Here is an 18,617-nt window from a genome sequence, read left to right on the forward strand (position 1 = left end):
GAAGAGTCTGAACTTTATGCAACAGAGACTGAGAAGCCTTTAAACGGTTTTCATGAAGGATCGCTTGATGGCAATGTGGGAGATGGACGAAGATGTAGACCTGGGGGCAGACACCAGCCAGGAGACAGCAATAACTGTTCAGATAGAAAGGATGAAGGCTGGAACCTCACTAACAGCAGGGAAGAAATAGAAAATTGTAGAAAAGATGACTTACAGGCCATCTATTTCTTTGGTGGAGGTCCAGAGTAATGAAGACCATACTCCTTTGTAAAACAGTATCACCAACATAGTATTAGCTAACATAAACCAAGCTCTCATACGTTCCAGACACTGACAGGCTTGCGTTCTGAGTGAAGCGCATCCCATGCTGAGCCCCTGCAGCTGGTCACCTGCTTAGACCTGAGTGGTCCACCCGCACGCTTCTGCTCCTGCCGAAGCTGTGTGACTTCCAAGAGTCAGTGCTGCTTGTTTACGTATTTGTTTTGCTAGTCACACTTGTCGACAGTTATCATATAAACACAAAATACGAACACCAAAAAAGTTAAAAAAAAAAAAAAATAAGTTGCTTCCTTTGGAAACATCTAGTAAAGGTGAATTGGCTAAACAATAATAGCAGCACCAATTACGAACTGTTGCTCGGTTTGGTGTAAGCAAACTACTGAAAAAACACTGGATTCTAAATACTAAAACAGGGATTCTATGATTAATTTACATACCATCAAAGATGAAAAATAATCAACAACATAAATGTTTAGAAACAAAAGAACACAGTTAAGAAACTAGACAAATTTTTGGAAAAGTTATTTATAAACTCAAGCAGAAGAAAATTTCAACAGCAATTTTTTTCCTCAAAAACCCAGTATCTTAGAAGCAACTGAATGTGATCTGAAAATATACTTACGAGCCTGTGGATTCTGAAAAGCCACAGCTTTGTCAATCCTTAGCTGAGACTGAAGGTCAGCTACTTCCCAACGACGAAATTCTGGGGCTGTGGTGACATTGAGCAGGAACTCCATTAGAATATCACTATAGAAGACATCAAGGTAAGAGTTTCAGGTCAAAAATTTAAAACCAAAGTCCATTCTACATAAATGTAATGCTCTCTATATTAAGTTTTAGGCCTTGTGGTAAGCATAGCGTTCTATAGTTTGTGACCAAAACCAGAGGTCATAACGCCACATTAAAAAGGATAAGAACTGAGCAGCTTAGGATTTCTTTAAAAGCAGATGTCCTCAGCACATGCAGATACTTACACATCATCTCGCAGACATTCCACAGTGTAGGCCATGTTTTCCCTGGTTGAAGTCACACTGAATCAGAAATAAATTACAATGAATTATCTAAATCAGAAGAATAAGGCTTCCTTATATCTTTGTTAAATCAACAAATTCCTTTGGAAAACTTATTCTGAAGTGTAAAAGCACACATATTCGTCAACTAAAGCTTGAAATATTTTAAAAAGTCTTTAAAGGAAGGAAATCTTGACATGTTACACATGGATGCACCTTGAAGACATTAAACTACGTGAAATCAGAAATCAGAAAGAACAAATATCATGATTCTGCTTTTAGGAGGAACCTAGAGAACTCTAAACCATACAACATAGAATGGTCACTATAAGGGGTGGCCAAAGACAGAAGGAGAGTTAGTGTTTAATAGCTAGAGCGTTTCAGTTGGGGAACAAAAAAAAACAACCTGGAGATGTATAGTAGTGATGGTTTCCTAAAGCCACTTCATGCCAAAGACCTGTACACTTAAAGCAGTAAATTATGTATATTTTACCCTAACTAAAAAAAAATGGCAATTAAAGTTGAAGATCTCTTTGTACCCTTCTCTGGCTAACTCTTTCACTCCCTCTTTCCCACTCTAGAGACAAACACAATGGTAAGCACTATGTATTGTTTTTAAAATGATACCTTAAAAATATCTGTTGTTTCTCCACAAAACATTTAACTAGAATAATCTAGTTCATTCCTTAACTGCTGTATACTAGTCCCATCATATCACTAGACTATACTTTATTTATCCATTTCCCTGAAGATGGCATTTAGATTGTTTCCAGTCTTTGTGCATGTGGATTAAAAACTTGGGACTGTAAGATATGCTCATTTTCAGTATTACTAGATATTTGTTGATTCTTTCCTAAGTACTTGTATCAGTTTATTCCACTAACTGTAGAAGAGATTCTCCCTCTTAACACTGCCAAGACCTTTTATAAATCTGACAGGTAACGGCATGACACTGTCGATTATAAGTAAAGATCAGTGTTTCTGGGTTCCTACTCTGGGAATAGACTGTTCCTATCCTTTGTCCATCCATTTCCTATTTTGCTTGTCCTCTCCTAATTTGTAGTTCTTTATTTTTCCAAATAATAATTTCCGTGTTTATGTTGCAAATATTTACTGCCAGTTACTTGAATTTTTACTTTAAGTCATAAAGATGTTTTACATTTTGATGTTGTCAAATTGATTAGCCTTCTTCTTGTGTCTTCACAAATCCTTAATCACCTTGATAAGATAGAAAAGTTCTCTTACAGTTGAGTATTTTCTGGTGTTCTCATCGTTTCTTATTACTTATTTAAAAAAAATTTTTTAACGTTTATTTATTTTTGAGACAGAGACGGACAGAGCATGAACAGGGGAGGGGCAGAGAGAGAGGGAGACACAGAATCTGAAACAGGCTCCAGGCTCTGAGCTGTCAGCATAAAGCCTGACGCGGGGCTCAAACTCATGGACCGTGAGATCATGACCTGAGCCAAAGTTGGACGCTTAACTGACCAAGCCACCAGGCGCCCCTCTTATTACTTATTTTTAACATACCTTAATTTACCACCAACTGCTTCAATTCCACGGGTTATCTTGAAAGATGAAGCTCCTTTTGTAGTCTGGAAAAAGAAACAACAACCGTATTTAGTAATTTTTTACTGCCAAACATCACACTGTATCACAATCTAATGTCTGGTTGTCATTAGACTCAAAAAGAACTTTACCTAAATAGCAGATCCTTTTAAAATTTGCCAAAAGTACACTATAGTGTTTCTTTTCTTTTCTGTTTGTTTTACTTATGTATTTTTTTAAGTAGGCTTCACACCTAGCACAGAGCCCAACGTGGGGCTTGAACTCACAACTGAGATGAAGACCTGAGCTGAGATCAAGGGTTGGATGCTTAATTAACTGAGCCACCCAGGTGCTACCACTATACTTCTTTTCTGTAAGACCATGATACTATAGCATTTCTGAACAAAGTGAGGCAGTAAAGACGCTTACCAAACTGGATGCAAGACGAAGCAAATGAGAGGTTCCCAAGTTGTTGGAGTCCTCATATCTACTGCCTGCTTTAATGAACAAACCAATTCGTGATGCAGGAGCATAGTTTTCCAGAGAAGCAATCACTAAGCCATTTGGTAACTTGGTAAACTGTATTTAAAATAAAGTAAGATGTGATCAATGTTTTCATATTACCAAAGACAGTAAGGCATGTATGGGTTTCAGTGAGCAACTCAGTGGGACTAACCTCAAGGTCCTGAGGAAGTGGAGGCACTCCTGCAGGGGCAGCTGTGGTCTTCACTTTGGGAGCAACTTTCAGGGAATAAAACCTCTAAACACAAAAAAAGACAGGTTACCCAGATTTCTTTCAAGAACAATGTCCTATATTCTGGTGTGCCCAAGGAACAGGTGTCCAGTGATAAAATAACTTCATGGGAGGATTTGGCTGATTAACTTAGTATTACTGTCTCTTAAATCTCTATTTGTGTAGAGCCTGAAGGAATACCTAATCCTATGTGCTCATTTTTTTTTAATAATTTTTTTCACATTTATTTATTTTTGAGAGCAACAGAGCATAAGCAGGGGAGGGGCAGAGATAGAGGGAGACACAGAATCCAAAGCAGGCTCCAGGCTCTGCACTGTCAGCACAGAGCCTGATGCGGGGCTCGAACCCACTAGCTGTGAGATGACTGGAGCCGAAGTTGGATGCTTAACTGAATGAGCTACCCAGGCACCCCAATGCTCATTTTTTAAAATGTAAAGAACTACTGTATTTTCTTTTCCCTTTTAGCCATCTTTTTTCTTATAACCATCCTATTAAAGCTTCAGGTGGTTCTTCCTGGCTCTAATGCTTTGGAATTTTTTTTGAAAAGGTGTGGGACTGCCACATCCATACCCTTTTATTGATGTCAGCATTACTGTTTTCCTTATCTGCTCAGAGAATCTCATTTTAGCCTACTTCCCAAGGGAAGTGACTTCATCTCCATGATCATTTTAGTAACCTTTAAAAAAGAGAGTATACCAAGGAAAATTCCTCCAAGCCCCCGATATTTTCCACAGTATCTTCACTGTCTTGCGTGCTACTGTAGGACCACACAACCAAGAGTTTTATTTCTTCGCCTAATATAAATTTTGACCATCCTGCAATTAACAATAGCTTCAGCTACAGCAGATTGTCAGTTTATTATATGCAGCCACTGGAAAGGTAAAAGGGTCCTCTTAAATGCTGGATAATGGATCCAAAATGCATAACTTTGTTTTTTTTGTCAAATGATATACACTGCTATAATATTCATCTTTAGGTTCCTGAGGTTATCAGCAGAGATGTTATCCCAAAACCAAATGCACATACTGCTGGAGTTTCCTGAGGACTCCCATCAGAGGCTGCAATGCCCCTCCTCTATGATATCCTGAAGGGCTGTTACATATTCAACATCAGTGCTGTACTAAGTTGATTCCTAGTTTTCACTTGTTATTAGTACTTTTTAATTATAAATTACAATGAGCTTTGTTTTACTATCAATTTCGTTTGCTGGGTGTGGTACGTTTAATTCTACTTGTGATTTTGGTTTTCGATTTTCATAGCTGTTCAAGTATGAATAATCTATAGTTCCACTGTTAAGGGAGATTTAGGTGCTTTTACCTCAAGAAACAGCTTTGATGATTATGTACCGTCCTTAATTGGTCCCACTCAAATCAGTTGCAAAGAATTATCCTCGTAATTGTCATGCAATTACTAGATTACGTTAATAACCAAGTATGTATAAACTTATTCTTCTGTAAAGTAAGTGATATAATTGGGAACATTAATTGTTTTCAAGTTTACTGCAATTTGTTTACATTAGTCCTCTCCAGTTCTGTTACCTTTGAGTACTTTCATCTACTGGAAAGTGGGGATGGATGGAATGGAGGAGATTTTGGGGTGTTTTGCTAGTTTAACTAGGCTGCTCTCAGAGTTGTTAATTACTGGTTTGTCTAGGTGTGCCAGGAAGGGTAATTTAGGTGATATTGTAGTCTAAATGGCAGCCCTTTATATATCCACAGTATATCTATTTAAACATTAGGCACAGGGAAACTCCATTCCCTGTTCTTCTTCACCACTCTCTAGCAGGTTACTAGGTTATCTAGTAACCAGATTCTACCTGCATCTTGGGCTAATTTTTTGTTGTGGGGGAATGTGTTTGCGCACTGTAGGAATTTAGCAGCACTTCTGGCCTCTAGATGCCAGGTACGTTCCCCCAAAGGGTATTATAACCAAAAATGTATGCAGAAACTACCAAGTATTCCCTGGCAGCAAACCTTGCCCGCCTCAGTTTTTTTTTTTTTTTTTTATAACGTTTATTTATTGAGAGACAGAGAGACACAGAGCATGAGCAGGGCAGGGACCGAGAGATGGAGAGACACAGAATCTGAAGCAGGCTCCAGGCTCTGAGCTGTCAGCACAGAGCCCTACGCCGGGCTCCAACTCACGGACCGACCGAGACCATGACCTGAGCCAAACTCGGTGCTTAACCGACTGAGCCACCCAGGGGCCCCGCCCACCTGAGATTTTTAAAAGTGTTCCTCACTTCCCCTGATGATAACCTCCACTCCACAGTGATAGCACGCTGACATTTGAGGAGTCTTCCCCAAGTGACGGCTCTGTTTTGTCTGGGTTGAATGAGAAGTCTTAAGCGGCTCCCGAGGGCTGACCCTGAGCCCCTCCTAGAATTCTCTAACATCAAGAAACGTTATACTGCTGGGGCACCGTAATAAGTTTCAGGCACAGTGATAAGCACTGTACGGCAATTTGCTTATTTCTTCCTTAACATTTTACTCATAAGCTAAACTTAACCGTTGGGGAAACTGATGCTCCGCGATACACTAAGAAGCAGGGGCCGGGGCTGACAAGGTAAGGGTGGAGGGCTAGGTACTCGCCGGCCTCCTTTCCCCCCAGGACTCGCTGTCTCCTCCCGCACGCCAAGTGCAGCAGTGACCTTCAGAGGTCTCTCCACGGAGTCACTTCACCTCCACTCTCAAGCTCTTTCCCTCTCCTTTTCAGGTTTTCCGGCGTTAGGTCTCTTCTGCTCGTAGCACGAGCTGGGCCTCCAATGCGCGACCCACTCAGCTTGCAGCCCACTTGGCCCGCAGAATTCGGCTGAAGGGCAGACGGAAGCCCAAGGCCCCGAAACTCCAAACCAAGCACCACCGGCCCGTATCACCTGACATGCTGACAAACTGCTCCCCAACCTTTCCCCAAGCCCACCGGCTGTGCTCACCGAAAAAGACCCGGCTCTGCTTAGCAGCTTCATGGCTCAAGATTGCTCTAAACCACGGTCACAGCCGGTTAAAGGAAAGCAAGATGGTGGCCGACGACGGAGTTTCCCAGCTTCCCCCGCGACACTCTTTTCCCACGCTTTCTACGTAAGAGGACTCTCTATGCGGACAGCACTCTACTGCTCCCCGGAGGAGGTTGGGCCAGTCCAATTACTCTAAGACGCAGGATAGGCAGACGCATAATTTTGTAAGTAAATAATCAGAAGATTACTTATGTTACCACTTTTTGGGTTCTAGTCCTGGCCCGGATATCCACTCTGTAATCCTGCTCTACGTCTACGACATCCCATCACACCCCCCCCCCCCGCACTTTGGATTCTCCCGATCCGGATTGTCCAATGAGAGAGCCCGCTTTCCCGGGATCCCACCCGCGGCCTCTGGATTTACCCTTGCTCTTGCGCTCGCGCGCTTTTCTGCTCTCTTTCGGCCGGCGCTTTCGGAGAGATTTCCGTTATCTATTTGCTTTTTTGCAGAGACGGGCTTCGAGTCCGGACGTGACTGTCTCTTGCTTGGTAAAGTCCTCATTAGATCATTAGCTTTCTGAGAATAGAGGTCTTGTCCAATGAACTTGCTGCTCTAACTCCCAGAACAGGCGGGGGTTACAAATGGGCTGAGTCCTGAAACCGAGGCAGTCCTCACAATTAAGGTCCCTGCTTTCATGAAATTTATATTCTAGGCCGAGGCTACGTAGAAAACAAAAATTTAACTACACTTTTCGTATGCGAAAAATTAAAATGTTTTGAATAGCAGGGCTGTGTGTTGGGGGTACTTCTGAGCTGAAACCTGCATACTAGGAGTCCCGTGACTATCCAGGGGAAGAAAGTTCACCCCTCTTCAATGAGTATTAACTCATGACTCATGAAGTCACCTTCCATGGCTATGCTAAAGATTGAGACGTGGTCCCCTGTCCTTCAGGAACTTACAGTCTCGTACTGTGCTATCGTAGCACGGTTGGGGGAAAACAACATTAACACCATTTAGAGTTAGAAATGCAGAATCTACATACTGAATCAGAATCTGCATTTTACAAGAATTGCACATTGAAATTTCAGAAGGGCTGGTGGTGCTTTAGACATTTACAAGGCATAGACGAACTTATGTCTAACTCTTTGGTCTGTAGCTAACTGGCTTCACGCCTACAACTGTCTAACAGGATTTCAGGTGACACCTGATCATTAAGAATCTGATGCAGGAGTGGAGGGATGCCATGTGGAAGGAACTTTCATCACTCATAGCTTTGTCTTTCCCTGGTTACAGTTATTAGTAACCCGTTTATTTGTTCAGAGGTCCAGTTCCTTGTCTGGAGCCCAAGAATGATTTGAGAGAACCTAGGTTATATTTCTGCTCAACTCCAGTTTAACATTAAGAGGTCCGAAGAGAGCGAAAAGCATATATACTGGCATCCAGCTCTTTAAGGATATCAAAAGGGAATTTTCAAGTCATTTTTTTGTACAATGTAGCTGTTCAAATTAGCATACAATCATTTTCTTTATAAATAAAAATTTTTAACTTTCAAAAAATTAATCTAAGTCAAGGGTAAATGGGCATCTATTGTACTATTCCCTCAGCTTTTCTTTACATTTGAAATTTTTCAAAAAGTGGAAAATTATTTTTGGAATATTTATGTCAAACATTCTAATTTCTTCTATGTGCAGTGGCAATAAAATTTACTTGGGGACATGGAAAAAAAAGTATCTGATGCAAACCCAATTTCTGTGCTTTCAGGGGGCACCCCTAACTCAGTCCATACCACACAGGAGAGTGACCCAAAGTGTGGGAGACTTAACACTATAGTGGTGCATGAGGTAATTTTAAGTTTATAAATGAATATTGTTCCATTTCAACAGTTGTACATTTATTTTGGAAATTGATTATGGCAAGCAATACTAGTAATGAGTTTCCTCTTTAAATACATTATAAGAGAGTAAAAGTAGGTTTAAACAACATTGAGTAAATTAACTACTGGTAATAGTTATGGCAAAAATCATGAAGGTGCTATACCAATGAGTGAAATTGGGGAAACATTGCTCTGATCAAGTCACCCACCTGCTTAAAATTTTTCAATGATTCCCCATGTTTTTCAAGATAAAGTTCAAATTCATTAACATGGAATATAAACCTCTATTTCCAGTGCTTTTTAAGCATTACCCCCCAAATTAGCTGCACCCCTGAGAGTCCAGTCATTGGAATTTCATTCAACAGTTCAGGTTAGGTGGGATACACACACACACACACACACACACGCATACACACACCTATTTACAATGTTCCCTTGTAATAAATATCACCCACACCTCAAAATTTAACTGTGACCCAAACAAAAAATTGTTAATATGTGGTAGGAATTGAAATATAATTCATGATATCACCTACATAAATAACATAATTCTAAGTTTATTCATATTTTGTACCACCGCAAATTTCCTATTGTTATACACTACAAAGTAGGACTGCCATCTTGTGGACAGATCTACCACTTCCACATCATATCGGTGTCCTACCTAATTCATTGACTGTTGCTTATGAGGGGAGGAAGGGTGTGTGTAACTGAGATGGGATGCCATTGTTAACATGTGTGGTATTGGTAGGTAATGTACATTTTCCACCTCATGCTTTTCTTCAGCTCCCAACCAGTTGTATAGCTAATTACATAATTATAGTGCTGGGGGAGGCTGGATCCTTGAGCTCCAATTCTCATTTTGTGTTGTCACTCCCTATACCTTTTGAATAATTAATGCTTGGAGGAGTAAGCCCCCCAAATGGAGGGAAGTAGTAAAAGAGTTGAGAATTGAAGACACAGAAAGAGAAAGCGGGTGGCCAAGAGGATAAGAAATAAAGGAGAAAAAAGGGAGGGAAGAAGAGTGTTCTTTATCTAGATGAGGCTCCAGATTGCTTACATCTCCTTACTCATTACTTTTTAAATGTATTTTTAAAACCTCTTTTCCTCTTTTATAATGCCCATGGCCCAGACTAGCATAAAAACAAGGGTGTCGGTGACAGAAGACCTTGAAATTTCTCCAGGTTGCCTTACCAGCTCATGTCAGATTTCTGCCACAACTCTCGAATTTTACTGCAGAAGAAAATGAGGTCCTTGAAATTGTTTCTGCATAGGAGACACTGCAAGCCCTGGGAGAGGAAAGGAATAAGAAGATGGAAAACCAGAGGAGTACATTGCTGGAAAGCTTTGTTAGTTTTCTTAATATGGAGTCAAATCTGACCCGTGGAGCCCAACTTCCTGCCTTGAGCTGGAGTTGGGTGGGTGGGGAGGAACATCATAAGGAAGGAGGCTATGGGGAGGCAAAATAGACTCTAGGAACGTGGTTGGATCTTGTACTTGGGAACATCATCTTGCCATATTAGAGCCAGAGGCATTAATCGTGGCTCCTCCTAGTCCATAATTTTGATGGTTGGCATTTCCTTCCCTGTTCCTGAATCGTACCCAAGCAAATAGCACTATAGCCTGGAGTTTATTCTCCCTTCTGGGAACTTTACTGCCTTGTATTGATAATTGGTTGTTTATTCATGTTTCATTTTCCTTAACTAGATTAAAGAAAAAACATTATTGGCATTTTCAGACAAATAGAAGTTAAAGGGATAGCACAATGAACTCCCATTTACCTATTGCCCAGTTTCAACCAGAATCAACATTTTACCTTTCTTTGATTTTAAGCTCCTTAATGGAGAGAACTATGACTCATAAATGTTTAAGGTAGCTACCAATCATAATTGGGGAGGGGGATGGTTATGTAAAAAATTTTTAAATATGGAATGCTTCACTAATTTGTATATCATCCCTGAGCAGGGGCCAAGGGCATGGTTATTTTTGACACCTCACTTTAGTGGTCAAGATCTGAAGTCAAAGCTGCTTTAGGTAATGTTTAATTCTCCCACTTTCTCTTGGATCCATGCATTTTATTAAACAGAAACATACAGCCCTTTTGTCTTAAAAACTCTGCTTTTCACATTTCTCTTAGTTGTATGTGGGATCCACGTAAGTTTGCTACGCGCCTTCTTGGTTGATGTCAGATGTGAAAGGGAGAATCCAAGGGAGATCACTTGTGTCACAAGATTGCAAAGACAAGGAAGGAAGGAACCTCAGGATTCACACCTTACTGAGAAATAATATTCTGGAGTCAGCCTAGATGCCAGTGCTGTATTCTTATGATGTCCAGTTTCGACCTCATGATATCAAAAAACGTGAAATTCTGCAAGCAAGGTAGGCTGATCTATCTTCTTTGAAATTATTTTATGACTCAGGTAGCCAAAACTACTTTAGCAAGGAGGCCTTGACACTGGTAATTTGGGAAAGGAGAATGTGTCATCTCTTCGGTATGGCTTTAGTGGTAGTCTTATTTGAGTGGTGACATCACTAAAGATATGTTGTTACCTGCTACTAATTCCCAAGAATAAAAATGACTTCTTAGGTGTTAAAATTGCAAGCCTTAACTTGTGAATCCCCTGGAAGCCTGCCCATTTTTTGCCCCAGAGCCAAATACGTATCAGAATTAGGAGGAGTACTAGTTAAAATGCAGATTCCTGGGTTCTCCACCACTCTGACTGAATCAGACTCTACAGGGTTTGGAATCTAGGAGTTTTCATTTAAAAATTTTTTAAAAATGTTTTTATTTATTTTTGAGACAGAGACAGAGCATTAGCAGGGGAGGGGCAGTGAGGGGGAGACACAGAATCTGAAGCTGGCTCCAGGCTCTGAGCTGTCAGCACAGAGCCCAATGTGGGGCTCGAACTCACGAAGTGTGAGATCATGACCTGAGCTGAAGTCAGACGCTTAAACGACTGAGCCATCCAGGGGCCCCAAGGAATCTTCATTTTAAAGAAAAGCCCCCCAGGTGAATCTAGTGCCTAGTCATAAAGTCTGGGAACAGCTGGCTTAGCCTCTCTGCCCCTGTGTAGTAATTAGCATATAGCAGGAGTGTATGCCTTTAATGTTTATTTTTGAAAGAGAGAAAGACAGAGTGTGAGCAGGTGAGGGGCAGAGAGAGAGGGAGACACAGAATCTGAAGCAGGCTCCAGGCTCTGAGCTGTCAGCACAGAGCCCACTGCGGGGCTTGAACCCATGCACTGTGAGATCATGACCTGAGCCAAAGTCAGTTGCTTAACTGACTGACTTACCCAGGTGCTCCAGGAGTATATGCCTTTAAATTTTTACTGTTTACACACAAAACACAAGGAGACAAAACTTGCTGTCACTTAAAAAATTTATTATTATTTTTTACTTTAAAGAGAGAGAGGGCACAAACAGTGGAAAAGGGCAGAGGGAGAGAAAGAGAGAATCTCAAGCAGGCTCCATGCTCAGCACAGCCCACTGTGGGGCTCGTGGGGCTTGATCCCATGACCTGGGATCATGATCTGAGCTGAAATCAAGAGTTGGACGCTCAATCGACTGAGCCACCCACACGCCCCTTGAGGTCATTTTAAACTCAGAAATTACAATCCTTTTGCTTTTACTGAATTCCTAGATTGTCAGATTCTCCTTGTTTAATTGTATTTATCTGTTCTTCCCTACCCATTGCTGTCCTTCTATCTCTTGATGTGGAGATTTCACAGATGTCTGGGGATTCAAGTACCAAACTTAGACCCCTGGTTACTTTCTCTTCCTTTCCTGCCCTCCATCCTTCAACATTTCTGGTTTTTGTGTTTGTTTGATTTTCATTTAGTTTCAAAATATCTCCACATTTAGAAAGCTCTGAGGTAAGAACTAGAGTTACTACCTATGTTTCTATATCAAGTTTATAATTAATGTTACTCTTTCCACCTGTAAAACATTCTGGGCCAGGAGGCAGGACTACATTGATTGCAATACGTTCTGGTCTATAAGCTGCTATAATTAGGGTTACTACACAAACTGAGATAATTTTGAGAGTAAAAGGGAGAACTATACATGTTTATATAATTTTGAGAGAGAGAGTGAGCACGTGAGCAGGGGAGGGGCAGAGAGATCAGGAGAGAGAGAATCCCAAGCAGGCTCAGCACTGTCAGCACAGAGCCCGACACAGGGCTTGAACCCACGGACTGAGATCATGAACTGTGCCCAAATCAAGAATCAGATGCTTACTGACTGAGCCACCCAGCTGCCCCAGGGAGAACTATTAGTAAGTAAACCAGGACAAAATAAATCTGGGACCATATGACCAGCAATTTCACTCTTAGACATATACTGAAGACAAATGAAAACATGTCCACAGACAGACTTGTGTGTGAATGTCCACAGCAGCATTAGTCATAATAGCCAAAAAGTGAAAACAATTCAAATATCCTTTAACTGGTGAATGAATAAATACAGGGTATGTCCATACACTAGAGCAATAAAAAAATAACAAAATACTGATACTACATGTATACAATATGGATGAACCTTGTGTAGGTAGAACACTAGTTTCTGGAATCTGAATACATTACATGGCAAAAGTGATTTTACAGATGTGATTAACTTAGGGATCTTGAGATGAGCTTATCATAGTGGACCCAATGCAATCACATGGGTATTTATAACACGGCAATGGAAGCAAAGGTCAGAGTGAGAGTGGTGCTAAGAACCAAGGAATGCAGGTGGCCTCTACAAGCTGGACACACAAGGAATGGTTTCACCCCCAGAGTGTCCAGAAGGACAGCTTTGCTGATACTTGGATTTTAGCCCCACTAAGACCCATTTTGGACTTTTGGCCTCTAGTACTTCAAGATAATTTGCACTGTTTCAAGCCACTAAGTGTGTGGCAATTTGCAGCAATTAGAAACTAGTATAAACCTCAAAAACATACTAAATGAGGGGTGTCTGGGTGGCTCAGTTGGTTAAGCGTCTGCCTCTTGATTTCAGCTCAGGTCATGATCTCACGGTTTGTGAGATCCAGCCCTGTGTCCAGCTCTACGCTGGTAGTGTGGAGCCTGCTTGGAATTCTTTCTGTCCCTCCCTCTTTACCCCTTCCCTGCTCATGCATTCTCTCTAAATAAATTAAATAGATAAACATTTTAAAAAGCCATACTAAATGAAAGAAATCTGGCATACAAGATATTTATATGAAATGTCCAGAGAAGAGAAATCTATAGAGACAGAAAGTCCTAGGGGTTGCCTAGGACTGGGGGTGGGAACAGGGATCTTATCAGTGAGATCTTATTAGCGTGATGAGAACAGCAAAGTGTTCTAGAACTGGATTGTAGTGATGGCTGAATTGACTAAGAATCATTAATTAGTACACTTAAAAGAAGTGAATTATAGGATATGTGAATTACAACTAAAAAGTGGGCAGTCACACTAACAATAAGACAATGGTTCATCACAATCTCCCAGAAAACCTGTTAAAAAGATGCCTTGGTCCCACTCCTCTAGATGCTTATTCGTTGGGTTTGAGAAGGCCAGGGCACCTGCATGTTTAATAAGATCCCTAGATACAGCCTGATGCATACCATGGAATATTTCTCAACATGTGATTCGTATCATCTGCATCATAATCACCCCAGGTGCTTTGAGAAGCACAGAGGCCTGGTCCCAGTGCGGTTTTAACTGAATTGGAATCTTTGGGAGTGGGGTCCATTATCTGCTGTTTTAATGAATTTGGTAACTGGTGCTCTCTGCAGCCAGCAATGTCCTTGTTTTTATCTTGTAGTAAACTTCCAAATGCTGTCCCACATGATAGAGACTTTGCTGATGTATTTGTCCCTCAGAAGTCAGAGGTTTCTTTTTTTTCTCCCTGTTGTATGAGCTGGGATAAAAATTATAGAGATGTTGCTCAATGATCTAAGCTCAAAACATGTGTTTGTCCTGTTAAGTCTCCCATACATCTGAAGGGCTATTTGTACACCGCTGTCCTTGCTTTAGAAGATAACTCATTAGGGAGCTTCTTTAAAAGTGATTATTTAATGTCCAAGGAACACTTTTTAAGAACTTTTTTCAATGCTTATTTATTTTTGAGAGAGAGAGAGAGAGACAACGTGAGCGGGGGAGGGGCAGAGAGAGAGGGAGACACAGAATGTGAAGCAGGCTCCAGGCTCTGAGCTGTCAGCACACACCCCGATGCAGGCTTGACCTCATGAACCCTGAGATCATGACCTGAGCCGAAGTCAGACCCTCAACCGACTTGAGCCACCAGGGTGGCTGCAGATTGGTTGCACAACAATATGAATACACTTAACACTACTGAATTCTACACTTAGAAATGGTTAAGATGGTATATTTATGTTACGTGTTTTTTCTTTTACCACAATGAGGATAAGATAACACAATTCTTTTCTAGCACAGTGTTTTTACCATATGCACGTCAAAGCTAAGTTAAAAAAAAACCCCTGGGATCCTTGCATTCTAGAAGGAACAATCCTTGAAAAAAAATCAGAATTAACTTCTTACTGAAAATATGCACAGAACTCATATTTTTGATTCACAAGGATGAGGTGAGAAACCACTTTATGTTCATTTAAATATTATTTTTTGATTAGTTGTATTTTTAAAATATTTATTTACTTTTAACATTTATTTTTGGGAGAGAGAGAGAGAGGGAGAGGGAGAGAGGGGGAGAGAGAGAGAGAGAGAGAGAGAGAGAGGGAGAGGGAGAGAGAGAGGGAGAGGGAGAGGGAGAGAGAGAGAGAGAGAGAGAGAGAGAGAGAGAGAAAATCCCAAGCAGGCTCCACAATTTCAGTGCAGAACCTAATGCAGAGCTCAAACTCACGAACCATGAACCATGAGATCATGACCTGAGCCAAAATCAAGAGTTGGACGTTTAACTGACTGAGCTCCCCAGGTACCCCATTTTTAAAATATTTAAACAAAAACACTTGATCCCTTTAAGTGGAGAAACAGCCTAAGAGAGTGACCCTAAGTGTGAAAGAGTGAAGGCACAGATGGGGTATTCGTTTGCCAGAAGATTTTAGAGCTAATCAAAGAGAAATATTACTCTGATACAGAGCAAGAGTGGTCAAGAGCAGCCAAAGAGGGTTGAGAATGATTCCCAAGTGGGTGTTGAAATTAGAATTTAGAGAACAACTTAAAGAAATATAATTGTATTGAAATTATTAAGCAAATGTTAACTATTGGAAATTAATATATTTTTAAACATTTTTAAAGTTTATGTATTTTGAGAGAGAGAAAGAGAGAGTCGGGAGGGGCAGAAAGAGAGGGAGAGAGAGAGAGAGAGAGAGAGAGAGAGAGAGAGAGAATCCCAAGCAGGTTCTGCATTGTCAGCACAGAGCCTGATGTGGGGCTCAAACTCACGAACTGTGAGACCATGACCTGAGCCGAAGTCGGATGCTCAACTAACTGAGCCACCCAGATGCCCTGAAATAAATATTTTCTAAGTTGAAAATAGTTTGGAGATGGATAGTTATGTGTGATACACATTACAAGTGTATGAATTGTACACACATTATGAATGTATTGATACTACTGAATTGTACACTTAAAATGGTTAAGACAGTATATTTTATGATATGTGTATCTTGCCATCATAAAGTAACCTGGAAAAAGTATCAGTAGCAGAAAAATTAATTTTGCTTAAAAAAATATTCATTAATGGTATACCAACCATGCTTGAAGCAGTATACTATATAATGTATAATGTGGAAAGATGAGTAAGACTTTATATTTTAGTGGGACAGACAGAAATAACCAAGAGAATTAGGAGGTTTAAGAGAAGAGAAATTTAACTTTACAGTTTTAATATTTGCCACTTAAATCCACCTGGATATTTTGTCATCACTTTAAAGCCAGGGATCTATACCATCAAAGAAAAAAATCAGACTAGAGCATTAAGTACACATGAAGTAAGATTGGCTAGCACAAACAGAAAGTATGTGACCCCAGGGCACTACATTAGAGGAAGTAGTTCATACTTGAAAATATAATGTGAATTAAAACAAAAAGGAAAATATAAAGTGAATAAGGATGGCAATAAAAATGCTTTTAAAAGACATATTCCTTTTTTTAAAAGCTAGTTAAGTAGAGTAAAATGACTACACTTACTCTTTTATTTTTATCCTTATCTATTATTTAATTCTGCAAAATCTGGCTCTTATCCCTGCCAGTGTATTAAACGTCCTCTCAGATATTAGTAAGGACCAACTGATAGTCCAACATGAGACTACCAAATTAAATTTGGCACAACTAACAACAAATTCCCATTAAATGTTTGCTGTAGGTATTATATGCTTGGTGTTAAAAAAATAAATGCTCTTCTGGTAAGTCTCTTCTAATGACTTTTGATTGTACTTGGAATAAAATCCAAACTCTTATCAAGGCCTAAAATGCCTCTGCACACCTTTCCAATGTTCCTTTTGCTTCAGCCCTAGATGTCAGATGATCTAATCACATCAATCTTTTTTTCCAGCCTCAGGGGCTGAACAAGTGTTATTCTCTCCAGCTGGAAGGTACTCCTGAGCCTGAGCTCTGCTAGCTGGCTGGTATCTTCTTACCTTTTACCTCTCAGTTTAAATGTCACTTTTCCAGAGTCATTTTTTGATAGTCTTCCTCACAGCACAATGGTTTCTCCCTGTTCATAGCACTTATCTTAACTATTAACACAGAATAATTAGTAATCACAATTGCTAGTATTAGTTACTAGAAGGTACTAGTAATAATAGCTTGTGTATCCACTTCTATCTTCACTAGAATGACAGCCGTGAGATATGCTTGTTTTGTTCATCACTGAATGAGGACATTCATCCCTGAATACCTACTGTGTCTCCTGGAACATAGCAGATACTCAACCAGTATGTGGAATGAATGAAATTAATTCAAGCCACTGAATGTATTATTGTAAACCAGACTATGAGAAGAAAAGAATAAGGACGTTGGAATCTTGAGAAGGTAGCTATTTCTGCTAGACCTCCATTTAGGCAGATGAAGTACCAAACTCATCCTCCTTAATAAGTTGGCAGTAACTGCTTAGGAGCGTTGAACATTTTTCAATAGCTGATCTAGACAGCTGTTAATGTCACATCTTCCAACCACTTGTCTGGAGTTTCATGAAATTCACAGATGATCCCCCTGCTATAACTTTGGTGCCATGTTCACTCATTTAACCCAGCAATCACAAAATTTCAGGCAGATTCAAAGCAGTCCCTCCTCAGAAAAAATATTGGTTCTCTGACCTAACCTACCGAAAATCATGTGGGCTCGTAACTAAATCACACCAAACTTGTCAATTCTGGTCTTGGCAGAGATACTGTGAGAGTAAGTATGTTGATTCATGAAGCAGTTAAATTCCAATGAGCAATTCCAGATCTGATAATTAAATTCTTATTATAACCTTGGGAACATTTTAAATTAAGTTCCCTCACCTGAAGTGGCAACGAATCATTGCTATGTTCAAAGTCCTGGTCAAATATAACAGCGGCCATTACACAATCAAAATCCTTATAATATTTAACGTATTAAAAAAAAATTTCCTCTGAAGTAAAGCCATGAACTATGAAGGGAGAAAATCTAAGCAGTAAGCTTTCAACATAAAGGCAATAATATCTGATGCTCTATCTGAGGGAATGAGACATATCAGACAACTTTATAGAGACAAATTTGTTAAGCCTGCCAAGGATGGCAAAACTTCAGTTTCCTGATTCTCTGTAAAATTCCTCACTTGTAGAGTCAACTTTCACTTGGAGAATTTCAACTGCAGTCTACAGTTAAGCTCATCCACTGTTGGCCCCACTACCATAGACAAGAAGATGTAAAATCTAAGTAAGGATCTGTACCAATAATTTAATTAAAATTCCTCATTTTATGGGTCATATCCTAATTCATAATTTTTTTACTCATGCGGTAACTAATTTCCTCTTGGGTTGCTTAAAATTATGAGGGCCAAGTGTAAATTACACTGGAAATTACTTAAACTAATTGCCATATAGAATGTAACTGTTAATAATTTCTTACTTTTAATACTATTTAATAAAATCTATTGTGGCATTTTAGTAAGATTTTTTACTACTTCATTGTTGGAAAGGATATAAACCAATTCCCAGTTTCTTTGGATACTGGTATTAAGGAAGTAAGAAGGTGGACTCTGGAGGGACTGACTTGCAATTGTGAGAACATCTATA

General features: G+C 39.9%; 1 protein-coding gene and 1 long non-coding RNA gene across 2 annotated transcripts in view; one reads left to right on the forward strand and one right to left on the reverse strand.

The window, feature by feature from the left end:
* The window catches only part of UQCRC2 (ubiquinol-cytochrome c reductase core protein 2), a 30,590-nt gene extending 23,934 nt beyond the window's left edge, over positions 1 to 6,656 (reverse strand). Inside the window, exons 1-6 of the mRNA XM_060648747.3 lie at positions 6,524 to 6,656; positions 3,514 to 3,597; positions 3,267 to 3,416; positions 2,820 to 2,884; positions 1,254 to 1,310; positions 902 to 1,026 (exon numbers count right to left, since the gene is read on the reverse strand). Of these exons, the coding sequence (XP_060504730.1) occupies positions 902 to 1,026; positions 1,254 to 1,310; positions 2,820 to 2,884; positions 3,267 to 3,416; positions 3,514 to 3,597; positions 6,524 to 6,556 (514 nt within the window). The 5' untranslated portion in view covers positions 6,557 to 6,656. The remainder of the gene's footprint in view (positions 1 to 901; positions 1,027 to 1,253; positions 1,311 to 2,819; positions 2,885 to 3,266; positions 3,417 to 3,513; positions 3,598 to 6,523) is intronic.
* Positions 6,657 to 10,289: 3,633 nt separating this feature from the next.
* On the forward strand, positions 10,290 to 18,412 carry LOC132689193 (uncharacterized). The gene is made up of 4 exons (XR_009614898.3): positions 10,290 to 10,452; positions 10,556 to 10,797; positions 17,191 to 17,388; positions 18,164 to 18,412. It is a non-coding gene; the product is annotated as an uncharacterized LOC132689193 (long non-coding RNA).
* The last annotated feature ends 205 nt before the right edge of the window (positions 18,413 to 18,617 follow it).

Source organism: Panthera onca, chromosome E3 (assembly GCF_046562875.1).
Source record: "Panthera onca isolate mPanOnc1 chromosome E3, mPanOnc1 haplotype 2, whole genome shotgun sequence".
Taxonomy (NCBI): Eukaryota; Metazoa; Chordata; class Mammalia; order Carnivora; family Felidae; genus Panthera; species Panthera onca.